This window comes from Scyliorhinus torazame, chromosome 18 (assembly GCF_047496885.1).
Source record: "Scyliorhinus torazame isolate Kashiwa2021f chromosome 18, sScyTor2.1, whole genome shotgun sequence".
NCBI classification, from domain to species: domain Eukaryota; kingdom Metazoa; phylum Chordata; class Chondrichthyes; order Carcharhiniformes; family Scyliorhinidae; genus Scyliorhinus; species Scyliorhinus torazame.
The window spans coordinates 25,638,590-25,657,011 of NC_092724.1; the positions used below are offsets into that span (position 1 = coordinate 25,638,590).

At 45.7% G+C, this 18,422-nt stretch overlaps 1 protein-coding gene across 1 annotated transcript; it reads right to left on the reverse strand.

Annotated features, from left to right (window-relative positions):
- Positions 1-776: 776 nt before the first annotated feature.
- Positions 777-9,523, reverse strand: LOC140395058 (proteinase-activated receptor 3-like). The gene is made up of 2 exons (XM_072482415.1): positions 9,379-9,523; positions 777-3,783 (listed from the first exon to the last, which is right to left on the reverse strand). Exons 1-2 carry the CDS (start codon positions 9,380-9,382, stop codon positions 2,744-2,746), a joined length of 1,044 nt encoding a protein of 347 aa, XP_072338516.1. The 5' UTR covers positions 9,383-9,523; the 3' UTR covers positions 777-2,743.
- Between the last annotated feature and the right edge of the window lie 8,899 nt (positions 9,524-18,422).

Below are 18,422 nucleotides of genomic sequence, written 5' to 3' on the forward strand. Positions count from 1 at the left end.
GTGGCAACCGTTCCTAGACTATCTCGCGGAGCGTTAGAGGAAGGTCGGTCAGCAGCAGCAGCAACCTTGGGGGGGAGGGTGGAGTGGACGTCCTGGGAGGGGGGGGAGGGGGGGGGGGAAGGGGGGCCTGCCTGGGAGGGTGGATGAGCAAGAGATATCATGAAGGGTTGGGGAAACTGGCACGTACGGGTGAGGGCCAGTATACAAAGCTGTGTAAATATATCATTTTGCCATGTATATATCTTGCTCTGCGCGATTTCTCGTTATTTTTTTGTTACGAGGGGGGGGTTATTGTTTGTAAGGGAGAAGAATTGTGTTAAAAAACTTTAATAAATATATTTTTAAAAAATAAAATAATGAGTGGTGTCAATTTAGGGAGGCACAGTGGTTAGCACTGCAGCCTCACAGCTCCAGGGTCCCGGGTTCAATTCCAGCCTCGATGACTGCCTGTGTGGAGTTCGCACGTTCCTTCCGTGTCTGTGTGGATTTCCTCCGGATGTTCCGGTTTCCTCCCACAGTCTAAAGACGAGCAGGTTAGGTGGATCGGCCATGCTAATTCACCCCTTAGTGTCCAATAGATTGGGTGGGGTCATGCGGATGGGGTGGAGGCGTGGGCCTAAGTAGGGTGCTCTTTCCAGGAACCAGTGCAGACTCGATGGGCTGAATGGCCTCCTTCTGCACTGTAAATTCGATGATTATGTGTCCCAATCCACTGGAGTTATTTGAGCAAAGTTTAAACTGATTCTGACAAAATATCAATAACTCTCGGTGTGAAACACTTTATAAAAACGCATTTTAATAAGGACTCACATAACAGCTTGGAATTAATAAACAGAAATATATAGTCAAACTAAAGCAAATTTATGCAAATTAAATATATATGATAACCAACCTTTAGCCAAAAGATGTGCAGGCTGGGTGGAATGGCCATGCTAAATTGCCCCTTAGTATCTTGGATGTACAGGTTAGATTACAGGGTTGCAGGGATAGAGCAGAGTGGGCGGAGGAGTGGACCTGGGTGGAGTGCTCTTTCGGAGGGTCGGTGCAGGCTCGATGGGCCGAATGGCCTCCTTCTGCACGATGGGCATTCTATGATTCGCAAGTTTTCTTTTTTTTAAAAGCTGCAGTTTCAATTTGCTCAATTAAAACACACAGCATTAAATTACACCAGCAGCAGGGTGCAACATTTTTACATTGATCATTTTTCTCCCATTCCAATATGTGATAGAGATTCCTGAAAACCACAAACAAATGTGGCTTATGTTGTAAAAAATTTTGATTTTTGATAAATGTAACCTTCCAATGTAACCTTCTCAGATTCTGATTCTGCATCAATATAATCCCACCACCATGGCATTTTTGTGTAACTGTTCTTCACTGGTCTTTGCTTCGGAGGCTATATTATTTCAAAACTGGCCTCAATTCAAAAGTAAACCAGTCTCATACAATTTGTAGTAACAGTAAATCCCAACACTGGACATCAGTTGTGTTTCCCCCTCGTTTGCCTCTGGCATATTGATAGAATTTGCACAACTGAACAAGCCTTCCGGGTGTTTTTTGCTCCTCCATTTTGAACATAGAACATACAGTGCAGAAGGAGGCCATTCGGCCCATCAAGTCTGCACCGACCCACTTAAGCCCTCACTTCCAGCCTATCCCCGTAACCCAATAACCCCTCCTAACCTTTTTGGTCACTAGGGGCAATTTATCATGGCCAATCTACCTAACCTGCCCGTCTTTGGACTGTGGGAGGAAACCGGAGCACCCGGAGGAAACCCACGCAGACATGGGGAGAACGTGCAGACTCCGCACAGACAGTGTCCCAGCGGGGGAATCGAACCTGGGACCCTGGCGCTGTGAAGCCACAGTGCTATCCACTTGTGCTACCCTGCTGCCCTGTACTTTATTACATAGAACCCAATGAACATCGTCAACTAAGGATTCTGGTAAATGTTAGTTTTGATTCTCCACTGGAGGTGGACAGTCTGTAAAATTCACTGCAGCATATCTCTGGCACAGTGGTTAGCACTACTGCCTCATAGCGCCGGGGACCTGGGCTTGATGCCGCCAACCCCGCGATTGTGTGGAGTTTGCACATTCTCCCCGTGTCTGCGTGGGTTTCCTCCGGGTACTCCGGTTTCCTTCACAGACCAAAGATGTGCCGATTAATTGAATTGGCCACGTTAATCTTCCCTTGGTGTCCAAGGATTGGTTGGGGTTACAGGTATAGGGCGGGGAGGGAGGGGGTGGGTGGCGTATGGGCCTAGGCAGGGAGCTGTTTCAGCGGGTCGGTACAGACCCGACGGGCCGAATAGCCTCCTTCTCCACCGTAGGGATTCTATGGGTTCTATGAGTTGCGACTCACAAGCAATGGTCCCTCTCAACTCTGTCTACTGAAGGCTAACTGATTTACCTCAGCAAGTTTGTCTATGTCTTCATGTGCCTCTCTTGTGGAGAGCATGAATTGGATTCAATATGAATTTGTTTTTTGGAGCAAGCAAGGAGTTGGATTAAGGGCCTGCCCTGTCCACTCGGCACACAGACTTGGCAACCCTGAGAACGAAAAAAACATTGAAAAAATAAATATACATTCAGTCGGTTTACATGTGCAGCTGACAGAATGTTTGAGGTGCGGAAGTGTGTTGCCCCTTATGTCTCTGTCTAACATGTGCTGATGTGAGTTAAAGCAACCCCCTCTGCCGCTGCCCTGGCTTCAAAGTAGCTAAATACGGTTTACGGTGGCTCAGGCTGAGGGTTTTCTTGTCTGAATTGAGGAACGGAGTGAAGAAAGCGTGGAAGAAATTAATTCCAGTCTCGTGGACGGCCAGAATTTCAAGCTGGAACCAACAGTCTGAAAACTGAACATCTTTCTCACTCGGTTTCTACAATCCTCAGAAATATAATAATAGAGGAAGGGGTCGAAGCAGCTGTTAAAGCTGCTGAGAGACAGTAAGAACATGTAATATTTATGGAGCTCAGGGGTCCATTGGTGCACCAGCAGCACTATATTACTGGGGGTGAAACACACTAGGTATATAAAGAGTACTAAAAGAGTGATTTTTGCCGCCTTTTTGTACTTTATATCATTAACTGTTAAAGACCTGATTACAACACTGTAACAAAATATAGTGGTGAGGCTTGGAATGAGAAATCCTAATAGCACAACAATTAACCAGTAATAGAAATACACAATCTGTTTATCCTCCAGGTACACATCATGACAGGTGGTGATGTTTAGATCTCGGATCTCATATGACTGCTGAACTGAAAGAAAAGGCAAAACAAAGAGAACAACTGTAACCCAAATGGCAACACAAAGACCAAGGACAGATCTATTGTCCCTGAAGCGCCTGGAGAGGAATGGGTGGACCAGAGCAAAGTATCTGTCGATGCTGATGAAGGTGAGCAGCAGGATGGAGCAGTACATGTTCCCGTAGAAGAAGGCGGTCATCGCCCGACAGAGACTCTCGCCAAAGAGCCAGTCGTTGCCCAGGAGGTGGTAGGAGATCTTGAGCGGCAGCACCAGGATCAGCAGAAGGTCGGCTGCGGCCAGGTTGATCAGGAAGATGGTGGAAGGCTTCTTGCTTTTTGCAGCCATTGTCCAAAGGGCCAGAGCATTTGCTGGGAGCCCGATGACGAACACAAGGATGTAAAAGGCCGGGATCAACGTTGTGGTGAAGGGATTGATCAGTTGAGGTCTGTTCTGGTCGTTTATTATAACTGCGGACAAACCTGGAGCCGGTGCTGCAGCAATGCCTCCCGCCCACGGCTCGTCACTTTCAGCTAAAAATGTGAAGCAGATTGTTTATTCCTTTTGGTTTTTATTGTAGTTTTCACAGCCATTTGTCTATCATCATTGTGAAATGATGCAATTTGTCCCCAGCCACAACGACAGAACCTTCCTTCGCACTATGGGAGTGTCAAATCTCAAGAGGAGCTGGAGAACGCACTGTATAAACCAGCAACATCGAGGGCCGAAGGGCCTGTACTGCACTGTAATGTTCTATGTTCTATGTATGTTCTAAGTACTGATTTACAATGAAAGAATTTTAGATTCATAACTGATTGGACAATGTGAAGGAGCTGGGTTATACATGTTTGACTCATTGTGTTCTACATGGGGTCCCTCTCCTGGCAGTGAACCCCATCAAATCAGGAATCACTGATTGGTCACCCAATGATCAACCCCCAATATCCCTGTGGGATTTTGGGTGGGATTTTCTGCCCCCCTCCTGCCCCCGTGCCACGGAGGGCTGCCCGGCATTGGCTGATGGTAGGATCTCCCAGTCCCGCCGTTGTCATCTGGGCTTTCCCAGACTCCGAGTCTGAACCAATGAAATGAAAAATGAAAATGAAATGAAAATCGCTTATTGTCACAAGTAGGCTTCAAATGAAGTTACCGTGAAAAGCCCCTAGTCGCCACATTCCGGCGCCTGTTCGGGGAGGCTGAGGAGGCTGTTACGGGAATGACTGAAGAACAGTTATGACGGGAGATCTAAAGTGGTGGCCGGAAATGTAATAGCAGAGTGGGGCAAGAGTTTCAAAACGCGCTCAGGAGAATTTTCTAGATCAGTATCGGCCTGATTTTCACCACGACAGGGACAGCTTCTGGCTTTGCCAAAATGGAGGAGATGGAGGGGGTGGGGGTGGGGGTTGGGGGGTTGACTTGTGAGTTGTAGACCTTACAGGAAGGTCTAACAATGCCAAAGTCCTTTGGAGAGTTTGGGTACCCTTTTGGATAGGTCCCGGGAGAGGTCAAGTGTCATTTGGGATTGTTAAAAGTCGGTATGAATGTGGATAAAGAGTAGAAATCGCATTGGAATTGTCAGGCTATCAAGGGAATTGTCAAGCCTCAAGATCCTGATAATATATTAATTTTAGGATTTTATATCATTTTGGACTAATATTTTTGGAATCTCATATTACCTACTTAAATAGGCCGGCTGTAGTAGTCACCACTGATGTATACATTGTATATAGAGGATGTCGGTGTAGGTGCTTTACGGTAAGGCCCTGTACTACAGGTACGGGGGTAGTTCCCTGCCTGCTGGCTCCGCCCAGTAGGCGGAGTATAAATATGTGTGCTCCCCGTACAGCAGCCATTTCGCTAGCTGCTGTAGGGGGCCACACATATTAGTGTAATAAACCAGCTGCTGTAGGAGGCCACACACCTTAGTGTAATAAAGCCTCGATTGCATCCAACTCTCGTCTTTGTGTAATTGATTGTGCCTCACCAGCTTACGTTGATGGCTGTTGAGACAGGGAATTAAAGAGTTAAGGCAAGCTGCCAGCAAGTTCCAGCTCCGAAATAATTTAAAATGACTCACTGTTGCCAGCAAAGTAAAGAGCTGCCTGACTGGTAAGTGATAGCTGTGCGGCCTGTAACCAGCTCAAATCCACAGCTTGAATGCACCCATATAGTGAAAAGAGGTAGTTCAACACACGTACCTTCTTATTGGAATCATTTTCAAACACATTGATCATTTAAGAATATTCGGAGAGAAAGTTGTTTAAGACATTTTCTTTGCTTATCTTTCACCAACAGAGACCCCATTTACCATCTGATTGATACGGGACTATAAGGCAAGAGCAGGGCATTGGGATTAGTTTGGGGTGATACAGGGCTATCGGGAGAGAGAGGGAGAGACAGTGGAATTAGTTTGGGATTGATACAGGGCTATAGGGAGGGAGTGCGGCAGTGGTATTGATACAGGACTATTGGGAAAGAACAGGGTAATGGAATAAATTGGAGATTGATACAGGGCTATGGGGAGAGAGTGGAGCAGTGGGTTAGTTTGGGATTAATGCAGGATCATTAGAAGAGAGTGGGGCAGTGGGTTTTATTGGGAATTGATACAGGGCTATTGGGTGATAGCGGAGCAGGGTGATTAGTTTGGGATTTATATAGGGCGGTAGAAAGAGGGGGGCAATGTGATTATTTTGGGATTGATCCAGGGATGTGGGGAGAATGTGGGGCAGTGGGATTAGTTTGGAATTGATACAGGGCTATGGGGAGAGAGTGGGGCAGTGGGATTAATTTTAGAGTGAAATAGGATTATGGGGAGAGAATGGGGCAGTGGGATTAGTTTGGGGTTGATACAGGACTATGGATGAGAGAGTGGGGCAGTGGAATTAGTTTGGAATTGATGCAGGGCTATGTGGAGAGAGTGGGGCAGTAGGATTAGTTTTGGATTGATACGAGGCAATAGGGAGAGAGTGGGGCAGTGGGATTAGTTTTGGATTGATACAGTGCTCTGGGGAGAGAGTGGGGCAGTGGGATTAGTTTGCGATTGATACAGGGCAATGGGGAGAGGGTGGGGCAGTGGGATTAGTTTGGGATTGATGCAGGGCTATGTGGAGAGAGTGGGGAAGTGGGATTAGTTTTGGATTGATACAGGGCAATGGGGAGAGGGTGGGGCAGTGGGATTAGTTTTGGAATAATACAGGGCTATGTGGAGAGAGTGGGGCAGTGGGATTAGTTTTGGATTGATACAGGGCTATGTGGAGAGAGTGGGGCAGTGGGATTAGTTTGGGATTGATACAGGACTATGGGGAGAGAGTGGGGCAGTGGGATTAGTATAGGATTGATACAGTGTTATGGGGAGAGAGTGGGGCAGTGGGATTAGTTTGGGATTGATACAGTGCTATGGGGTGAGAGTGGGGCAGTGGGATTAGTTTGCGATTGATACAGGGCAATGGGGAGAGAGTGGGGCAGTGGGATTAGTTTGGGATTGATACAGGGCAATGGGGAGAGAGTGGGGCAGTGGGATTAGTTTGGGATTGAAACAGTGCTATGGGGTGAGAGTGGGGCAGTGGGATTAGTTTGTGATTGATACAGGGCAATGGGGAGAGAGTGGGGCAGTGGGATTAGTTTGGGATTGATACAGGGCAATGGGGAGAGAGTGGGGCAGTGGGATTAGTTTGGGATTGATACAGTGCTATGGGGAGAGAGTGGGGCAGTGGGATTAGTTTGGGGATTGATACAGGGCTATGGGGAGAGAGTGGGGCAGTGGGATTAGTTTGGGATTGATACAGTGCTATGGGGAGAGAGTGGGGCAGTGGGATTAGTTTGCGATTGATACAGGGCTATGGGGAGAGAGTGGGGCAGTGGGATTAGTTTGGGATTGATACAGTGCTATGGGGAGAGATGGGGCAATGGGATTAGTTTGGAACTGATGCAGATCTGTGGCAAGTGAGATTGGTTTGGTATTACTATAGCCTCATGCTAGTCCAGACACAGTGGGCCAAATAGCCATTTTGTTGCATTCAATAGACTGGCAGAATTTCAATTTGCTATTTTATCATTTGGTAACTTGTCGCTGTTTACAAAATTGATATGTAGCAGAATTGGCAATTATTATGATGGGTTCAGTCATGATCCACCCAGCCTCATACAATGCTGCTTAGAATGCAGTGTCCACCAGCCCACTCTCACATCTGAGAGTATAGCCAAGCAGTGTTGACGGAATAGAACTCTGGCTCTATGAGATGCTATTCCATTCTTGACAGACCCTCCCTCACTGAAAATTCCCCTTATTCCTGCTAAAATACTGGCAGTTTCTAAACAACGTCCTCTATCTCTGCACCCTAACCCTGATTCTAGCCCTAACCCTAACCCAAACCCAAATACCGAACACTAAAATCCTAACCTTAACCATAATAACCTCAACCTTAATAATCTAACCCTAATGCTAATACCCTAACACTAACACCCTAACCTTGTCCTTGACTCTCTCTACCCTCCCATCCAACTTCATCTCTCTCAGCCCCCACCCCAAACCCTATTGTCCTATTGTGGACCAACCCAAAACAAAAGGCACTCGGAAACAATACAAGAGAGCATAGGAGATGCAATTAGCACTATGTCTTCACAGTGCCCGGGTCCCAGGTTCGATTCCCGGCTTGGGTCACTATTTGCGCGGAGACTGCACATTCTCCCTGTGTCAGTGTGGGTTTCCTCCGGGTGCTCCGGTTTCCGCCCGCAAGTCCCGAAAGATGCGCTGTTAGGTAATTTGGACATTCTGAATTCTCCTTCTGTGTACCCAAACAGGCGCCGGAATGTGGCGACTAGGGGATTTTTTTCACAGTAACTTCATTGCAGTGTTAATGTAAGCCTGCGTGTGACAATAAAGATTATTATTATAAACACCTGGAAATAAAGGCCGGACCAGCAAAACCAGGGAGGGAAGGTATAGAAGGGACTTTAGTTAGCAGATTAGCTGCCTTAAATACCTTGTATTATTTTAATCAGCTGCTTGACTATATTTCATGGAAATAGGCACTTAGCGAAGCATGATGGATACATAGCCTTATTTTTAGTCAAAAAGTTTGAAGTTCTGTATGAAACAGTCGGAAGGTCACACCATGGAAACAGGTGTACAGCTACACATTGTTTTGCTTAGGCGAGAAACTCAAGGCCTGTTATTAAACTTTGCTCACTTTCTGTCTCCTTGTTTAATCTCAAGAATGCCTCTCTGTCCTAGATATTGCTTATGATATTATATAAATTACTCGCCTTACCTTTGTAAAGCAGGGACATTTGGAAAGACTGCAGTCATTCTAATTCCCTCCACGAACTTTGTGTTAAATAAAGGACCTTTTGCGAAAACCTGAAGTGCTTACTATTTTTTTCTTCAACAGAAGGCAACCACAGAAAATTTCTGAAGTCAAAATACTCTAGGCAGACAAGAAAGTTGGACATGAAGAAAAGGTGGCAGAACCATCTGCTAAAACCCCTAGAGCTGGAATACCCAAGCATGAGAGGGGGCGGTCCCCCATTTCTGCCAACCCCTAAACCCTACCCCTCAGCTGAATGCCAATAACCCTCACTCTAAGCCTAACCACCCCCAGCCTATCAACAATTAATCAAAGGGAATTTGATATATTTTACCTGACGTGTACAGGGCATGTGCGGGAACTGAAAATGAAGCACATACAAGCTGTTCAACATCGGCAACAGAAAGTAGAGTGAAGTATCACCCAGTAACTGCGCAGAGAACAGATGGGTTAATGTTCAGAGCATAAAAGCCACCACTCGGGCAAACGTGGGACCACAGCTGAGATACGAACCCCACTGTTTTCTCCACACGTACAGGCTGATGTGTTGAATGCTTCCACTAGTTCCTGCTTCTGTTGAATGCATCCTTGACCTTATCCTGTTTTCGGTCTGGGAATCACATGTGATTTCCAATGTATTCCGAAAGAGTCCATTGTTCCCCTTTATCTCACAAAGTCAAACACAAGCACAAATTGTCATTAAATGGTGTTTGACACGGAGATACAAATACGCTTCTTAACTGAACTGCATAATACTACATTTCATTACCTTCTGTAAGTAGTTGCATTTTAAACAGTCCCGTGAATAATTTGGTCACTCACCCATGTTGAAGAATGGAGAGAGAATTGATTAAATCTACACTCCCTTTCCGACTGTCTGTCCCACACCAGCTGTAACTCTGCCACTGAGTAAAAATGCTTCTGAGTTTTCTTAAATGTAGAGTGGAACCCAGGAGAAGGGAGGAGCTGGGATCAATATTAGTGCCAAGAATTTAAATCCTGTCATGCGTTCCAGTTACAGCTGGCCATATGCCTTGTATTCCAAACGTGCCTCTATGAAGCTGACAGGCAGAACGGATGTACAGTTTGCAACATGCTTGACATGAAACTGCTGCATCGTCACAACAATGCGCAAAGCACAAAGAGGACAAAGAACATTATAGCACAGGAACAGACCCTTCAGCCCACCAAGCCTGCACCGATCCAGTTTCCTTATTGAGACCCGCTACTTATTTCCCAAACTATCAGCATCCCTTCATTCCCCGCCTGTTCATGTGCCTATCAAGATACATCTTAAACATTACTATCGTGCCCGCCTCCACCACCTCCACTGGCAACGTGTTCCAGGCACCCACCACCCTCTGCGTGAAAAACTTTCCTCGCACTTCTCCCCTAAACTTTTCCCCTCTCACCTTGAACCTGTGCCCCCTTGTAATTGAGTTTTCCACCCTGGAAAAAAGCTTCTGACTATTCACCCTGTCCATCGTAATTTGTAGACCTCAATCAGGTCTCCCCTCAGCTCTGTCTTTCCAATGGAAACAATCCGAGTTTAACCTCTCTTCACAACTAACACCCTCCAAGCCAGGCAACATCCTGGTCAACTTTCGTTGCATTCTCTTCAAAGCCTCCACGTCCTTCTGGTAGTGTGGCGACCAGAACTACCTGCAATATTCCAAATGTGGCCTAACTAAAGTTTTATACAACTGTAACATGACCTGCCAACTCTTGTACTCAATGCCCCGGCCGATGAAGGCAAGCATGCTGTCTGCCTCCTTGACCACCTTACCTACCTGCATTGCCACTTCCATGGAACTATGGACCTGAACATCCAGATCCCTCTGTATGCCAATGCTCCTAAGGGTTCTGCCATTTACTGTATATGAATTTGATCTTCCAAAATGCATCAGCTTGCATTTGTCCAGATTGAACTCCAGCTGCCATTTCTCTGCCTAACTCTCTAACCTATCTATATTCTGCTGTATTCTCTGACAGTCTCCTTCACTATCTGCAACTCCACATATCTTAGTGTCAACTGTAAACTTGCTAATCAGACCATCGACATTTTCCTCCAGATCGTGTTGTTATGTTACTTTGAGTAACAAAAGCCGCTACTTGGTGTAGGCGTTGCTGAAGGATACTCCAGTCTCTGAGGTAAGTTGAACGTATTTATTGAGCGATTAACAAAGCTCCTAAATGAGTTCTACACTCTACTAATCTGACTCTAGTAACAAAGTATACTCTACTAACTATGTGAGCTTGCTCTAGACCAGATGAATGGTGTGACAGTGCTGCTGACCACACATGGCTTGCTCGCTAGGTTTCTGCCGGTGGAAAGGGGCAGGGCCTGTGTGCCTTGTCCTTTTTATAGTGGTCGTGTGGTGCCCTCTTGTGGTGATGCCACCTCTTGGTGTCCTGATTACCCATTGATTGTGTCCTGTTCTGATGACCCATTGGTTACGTGTCTGCATATCATTACACAGATCATTTATATATATTACAAACAAAAGTGGTCCCAGCACTGATCCCTGTGGAATACCACTTACCGATCTCCATTCTGAAAAACTGTTACACGGTTACTCTTTGTCTCCTGTTGCCAAGCCAGTTCTTTATCCACCTAGCTAGCACACCATGCGACATTACCTTGTGTACTAGTCTGCCATGAGGGGCTTTTTCAAAGGCCTTATTAAAGTCCATGTAAGCGACATCTGCAGCCTTTTCCTCTTCAATTAATTTTGTCACCTCTTCAAAAATCTCCATCAAGTTGGCATGGCATGACCTCCCCACACAAAACCATGTTGCCTATCACTAACAAGTCCATTCGCTTCTAAATGTGAATAAATCCTGTCCCTCAGTATCTTCTCCAACAGGTTCCCCACCACTCACCAGCCTATAATTATCTAGATTATCCCTGCTTCCCTTCTTAAACAAAGGGACAACATTAGCTATTTTCCAGTCCTCTGGAACCTCGCCTGTGGTCAAAGATGATGCAAAGACTTCTGTTAAGACCCCAGCTATTTCCTCGCTTGACTCCCACAATAACCTGGGTTTTATCCCATCCAGCCCAGGGGACTTGTCTACCTTCATGCATTTTAAGGTATCCAACACTTCCTCCTTCATTATGCTGACATGTCCTAGAGCATTCACATACCCATCCCTAACCTCCAAATCCGTCATGTCTCTCTCCTTGGTGAATACTGATGCAAAGTACTCATTAAGGATCTCGCCCACGGGCAGTACAGTGGCACAGTGGTTAGCCCTGCTGTCTCACGGCGCCGAGGTCTCAGGTTCGATCCCGGCCCTGGGTCACTGTCAAGTTTGCACGTTCTCCACGTGTTTGCGTGGGTTTCCTCCGAGTGCTCCGGTTTCCTCCCACAGTCCAAAGATGTGCAGGTTAGGTGGATTGGCCATGCTAAATTGCCCCTAGTGTCCTAAAAAGGGTAGGTGGGGTTACGGGGATCGGGTGGCGGTGTGGGGATAGGGGGGAGGTGTGGGCTTGGCTAAGGTGCTCTTTCCAAGGGCCGGTGCAGACTCAATGGGCCGAATGACACACGGGGTTAAATGCTCTCGCTGAGGGACTTTGTTCCCTTTTGGGAGAATCGTGCCCTATGTATGCTTCCTCTTTCTTTTTGACTAGTCTCACGATTTTCCCTGTGATCCACGGTTCCCTAATCCAATCATTTCTATCCTTCGTTTTCGCAGGGAGATGCCTGGCCTGCACTCTAATCACTGGTCTTTAAAAGACTCCCATGTATCAAATGTTGATTTACCCTCAAACAGTCGCTCCCAATCCACATTCTCCAGCTCTTGCCGAATTCTGTTGTCGTTAGCTTTTCCCCCAGTTTAGCACCCTCACTCGAGGACCACTCTTGTCCTGATCCATGAGCATTCGTAAACTTACGGAATTGTGATCACTATTCCCAAAATGTTCTCCTACTGAAACTTTGGTCACCTGGCTCGACTTATTCCTCAATACCAGGTCCAGTAAGGGCCCCACCCTGGTTGGACTATCAACATACTGTTTCAAAAAACCCTCCTGGACACACCTAACAAATTGCTCTCCATCCAAACTCCTGCGCTAAGAGAATCCCAGTAAATATGGGGGAAATTAAAATCACCCACCACAAAAACCCTGCTATTTTCACATCATTCCACATATCTGTTCCTCATTATCCCGCTGGCTGTTGGGAGGCCTATAGTACAACCCCAACATTGTGATTGCACCATCCCTATTTGTGAGCTCTACCCATAATGCCTCACTGCAGGATCCCTCCTAAGAGACCCTCCCTCACCACAGCTGTGATATGTTCCCTAACCAGTAATGCAACTCCCCCACTCCCCTCTGTCTCGTCTAAAACACCAATATCGCAGAATATTAAGCTGCCAGTCCTGCCCCCCTTTAACCATGTCTCCATAGGAGCAACAATATCATACTTTCCAGCATTAATCCAGGCTCTAAGTTCGCCCGTTTTACCTGTTATACTTTTTGCATTGAAGCAAACGCACTCCAGACCTCCAGACCAGCTGAGTGCAGTGACTTCCTCCTGTCTGCTCTCACTCGATATTTGTCTTTGCCTCAAGTTCTTCCCCAGTCTCTACACTTGCTGGCCAGCTGCTTCGGTTCCCACCCTCCTACCATATTAGTTTAAAACCTCCCGAACCACATTAGCAAACCTCCAGGCCAGGATATTGGTGCCCCTCCAGTTTATGTGGGATCTGTCCTTCTTGTACAGGTCCCACCTTCCCTGGAAGGCATCCCAATGATCCACATAACTGGAGCCCTCCCCACTACACCAGCTCTTTAGCCACGTGTAAACTATAGTATCTCTCTGTTCCCAGCCACACTAGCACGTGGCACAGGGAGTCATCCTAAAATTACGACCCTAGAGTCCTTTTTAATCTTACTACCTAACGCCCTGTAATGTCTTTGCAGGACCTTGCTGTTCTTTCTGCCTATGTCATTTGTACCAATGTGGACAATGGCATCTGTCTGTCTGCCCTCCTGTTTCAGGATGCCCTGTGCCCGCTCAGAGACATCCATGACCCTGGCATCAGGGAGGCAACACACCACCCTGGAGTCTCTTTCATGACTACAGAAGCACCTATCTGTGCCCCTGGCTATCGAATCCCGAATTAGTATTGCTCTATTATGCTTTGCCCCCCCCCCTCCTCTGTACAGCAGGGCCAGTCATGGTGCCACTGCGGCTCCTGCTGGTATCAACTAATGGACCATCCCCCCATTCAGTATCCAGGAGTGAATACTTTTTAGAGAGTGGGTCACCTACAGGGGGCTCCTGGACTCACTGCCTGCCCGTCTATAGGTCACCCATCCATCTTCCTGTACCTTGGGTATGACCACGTCTCTATAACTCCCATCTATGATGCTTCCCGCCATTTGTTTGCTCCTTAGTACCTCCAGCTGCTGCTCAAACTAATCCATTCATTCAGTCAGCAAGTGCAACTGAATACACTTCCCACAGATATAATTGTCAGGGATGCTGTCAGCATTCATGATTGCCCACGTGTCGCAGGAGGAACACCAAACCCCACCCTCTGTCGAATATTAAATTACTTTAATAGTTTGAAAATACTCACAAGGACGTACCCACCAATCAGCAGCCTTCTTAAATCCACACTCAGAAGAGTGCTCCTCGCCGGCCTGGTGCTCTCCTAAAGTACTGTCTCGCTCCCTCTTTTTTTTGGTTTGAGGAGGAGGGAAGAATGGAAACACTGCAGCAATGTAATATTTGGGGCTATTCCATTCTTTGGCAATGGGTCCTCCTCAATCTCCTTCCAAGTCCTCGCCGCTGTGAGCGCAGGGAAACACGCGGCTTTATGCGCTCGCTATGGGACGTTGTTCCCATTTAGTTAAATCCTGCCCAATGTGTTTTTGCCAACACAGTTGACTTTGCTGTAATATGTTTTTGCTGTACGTCAGTGCCTGATATAAGCCAATTAAACTTCCAGGATAGTTTAATACAAAAATTCCACAAAGTCTATATAAAAAACATAACAATGCTAAATATAACAGAGTACGTTCAACTAACAGATATTAAAATGGAAAAGAACTACAGAGTTGCAAAAGTTAATTACAGAACGTAATTTCAAACTTACAAAATTAACGATGGTGAAATAAACACCACCATAAACACCACAAGTTAAGCTGCACCAATTTAATGGCCAAGGTTGAATGTTTTCATACTTGTTTCTCTTTGCACAATAGGACTTTGAATTTAGAGAACGGAGCTGATAATTTTAATTGCTGGGGTGGCGGGGGTGGTGGCGGGGGTGGTTTCATGGTCATCTTTAGACTTTTAATTCCAGATTTCTATTGAATTGAAAGTTTCACCATCTGCCGTGGCGGGATTTGAACCTGAATCCTCAGAGTACTCTGGGTCTCTGGATTACTAGTCCAGTGACAATACCTCTAGGCCACCGCCTAGCTTCAGCTCTCCAGCAGGAAATCCCTCCCAAGTGCGGCCTGGGTGGAGAGAATCCAAAAATAAACCTGCAAAGTGCTGTTGAATAGGAAAATGTTTCTTGGCGCTGCAGGTGCCAGGAAACACCCTGCTAAATGCATCATTCAGCGGACTTTAACTCAGGTCCGCTGAATGTCGCCCTTTGTTTCTTCACAAGTGACTCCTTCCTGTTACCCAATTACCTTGACTGTTAATTGTCCCACAAAATTTGAAACTGAATCTTTCAAAGTGGGTAAGGAATAAAATCCAAATAGGTTACAGACTCTAAAATAAGTTGAATTATCAAAATCTCACAAGGCTCGCACATTCCAAAGCGTAGGATTAAATGTTGAGGGATGTGCGAAAGTCGCCAGGTTTGTAAGTTTAAACACAATTACTGTTTATTTATAACTAGAACAAATGTGAAATATGCAGTGAATACAGCTGCTTAATGTTAAGCTAATACCTGATCTACCACTTTAACTGCGCCACCCTCACCCCACACACAAGACAGACAAATGCAGAGAGCTGGAAAGGGGTAAAAACAAAAAAGATTGTTCAAAGGATAAGAGTTGTTGCTTCAGGCGGTAGGATGTATGCTCCAGACTCGGCCTTCAGTTCAGGGCTTTTCCTGTCGATTCATTCAGGTGCCTGTGATTTCAGTGATAAACACTGACAATCTCTCTGGATAAAAAGTAAAATCTTTGTCTTTGGTCCACAGCTCGTGATGACATTCCTGATCAATTCAGTCAGATTCTCTGTGGTTTCAAGAATGCAGTATTCACCACTTTTAGCCGCTTTCTGGAGAAAGCGGCAAGGGGGAGGACAGCAATCCTTTCTCAAGACTGCTAGATCAAACTGAAACCAAAATCAGCCTTCTGACTCTGACAAACTTCTCAGTGGGATTGGATCCAATTGTCACCTGTTACTGGGCAGAGCACTGCCTTTTAGGCCAATTCACTGACCACCAGCCACATCAGTCAATCCGAGTCATCACTGATGTCAGCTTAAAGCACCACAGCCTTCTGGATCCTCCTGTTAAAATTAAAGGTGCAGCCTGCTTTGCCTTAAAGTCACAGGTCCATAAATCATCCATGGATCAAAAATGTGATGGCAAAAATAAAAAAGAAGGGAAATAAGGGAATAAACAGGAACAAACCGGAAGGACCCTTACACAACTGGTGAGTTGGCCAGGAACAGTGTTCTGGCTGACAATGGTCAGTGATTGGTTCCTGCGGGGTGCTTTGGAGAACTTGGCAGAAATGTTTAGACCTTGGAAGTGAAAGGAACCATAAGGGGGAAATAAATAGTATCGGAAAATATTTTAGTATGATTTAAGAATTAGGTTTGAGTACTAATAAAATAACAGGAAAGGGGTTATGGATTGTTACAAAAATACTAATTGACCGTGTAAAACTTAAAGCAGAAGTCGGAAGAATTTGCAGCTGGGCTCTCGCAAGGTCAGCGAGCTCCAATCACAAGGAACAGAAGGTGAAGGTTGTCTCAGTAGCAGATCAGGACACGAGACAATACAAAGATAAGAGGTTCCTGCAAGGGTAGGTGGGAGTGTGTGTTTATATTGTTATGGGCCAGGGTTTAGAGAACCCCAAAGTGTATCATGGAGTTCACCTGACCCACAACTTTTAATAGATTGTGGTATGGGGAGCACACGGCTCACTCTACAGGTGTGGTACAGCAGAAATGGAAAAGTATTTTTTAAAGCAAAACAATGTTTATTCTATGAACTCAAGTTAACCTTTTTAAAACATACAGTGAACATCTGAGCAACCATCAATTCAAATACAACCCCCAAAGAATACTGTAGCCATGTAAAATGGCTGACTCCCGATTAGAATGGCAAAACCCCGATTTAAATTGGCGAACGGAAGAGGCTGATGGGAAAATCAGCCAACAGGACTCAAACAGACAGCTGCAGGTAAAACAATGTATTCGCCTCTGGAGAGGCCAGACCAAACCGATACCTGCAGCCATCAACATGACAACACCCCAGCCATCTGCATATTAAGTAGCAATCCCGGGAACAATATGCTACAAATTAGTAACACAAAGCCGACCCAGACCTTTCGGCGCCAGCAGGAGCTGACACAAAGAAAGGTAAACGACCACCCCTCGATCAAGGAATCGCTCCAGTATTGGAGAATATCGAACCAAGTGATTGGGACCAAGTCCAATCACTTGGAACCAGGTACAAGGTCCGCCCCGAGAGGCGGGAAGCCCCTGGGGACTATAAGAATAGGGGCCAAGTTCAACGCGACCCTTCTTCTCCGCTCCGCACCCTTCGAGACCCTTGCTGAAAGAGAACGTAAGTTTTACTCCAACGATCGCTACCAGATAGACACTCCTGACTATCGACCTGTACCAGCTTTTGAATCCCGCAGGCTCAGAACCCATTCGAAAGGCCATTTGTTTCCCTGACCTGGTGGGCCATTTCCAAAGTTAAGTATTGGCCTGTTAGTGGTAGGAAGTAGTTTAGAAGTAGAATTAATGTATAAGTATTAATTGCTGTATATAATAAATGAGCGTTGATTTAACTCTTACTAAGCTGTGTGTTGTATTATTAATCATTACTCGGACTTGAACCATGTGGCGGTATCAGAAAGATACCTGGCGACTCAGGAGCAAAGGTGACAGAATTAGAGCAAATAAACTAAGGCTAAAACGAGCAACAATACAACACTTAAGTAATCCTTAATAACTTCCCAAACAACATCCAGAAGACAAAAGAAACACCTTTTAACAGAAGCACATTAGGTTTACATTCACTACTGAAAGCATTTATAATTCCGAATTCACCAAATGATCAAGAGATAGTCTTTTCATGGCAGAGAGATCAACAGTACACCCGCTCTGTCTGGCTTCAGCTCCAACACTGAAAATGAAACTAAAACACACCCTGCAGCAAACAGCCTAAAACAAAAGTAAAAAGCTGACAGGCAGCCCAGCTCCACCCACACTCTGACATCACCCATTTCTTAAAGGTACATTTCTTAAATACCCATTTCTTAAGGGTACTCTCACATGACAATATGCAATATCTGATCGAAACTTAAAACAATGACTGCACGTGTTAAAAAAAGGTATAAATATATACCACTTGGTGTAATCAACATAGTTGGTTCAGCAAGCATGTTTGTTGAGCTATCTCTCCCCATATATGCCTGAATAAACGATCATAAACCTGCTCTGAGGCTCTTGTGAATCATTCATTCGTAGAAGTTAGCGATGATGGATTGACACGCAATAACAGAACTCTATCTCTCTCCTGCTTGCTGAAGTGAAAGAACTGCTGTATTGTCATGAAAACTGAGTGCTCGGCACATTCTTTTCTGTAAACCTGAAATGATGCTGAATCTGCAGAGAAGGAAGAAGTACGAAAACGGAAGACTGAAC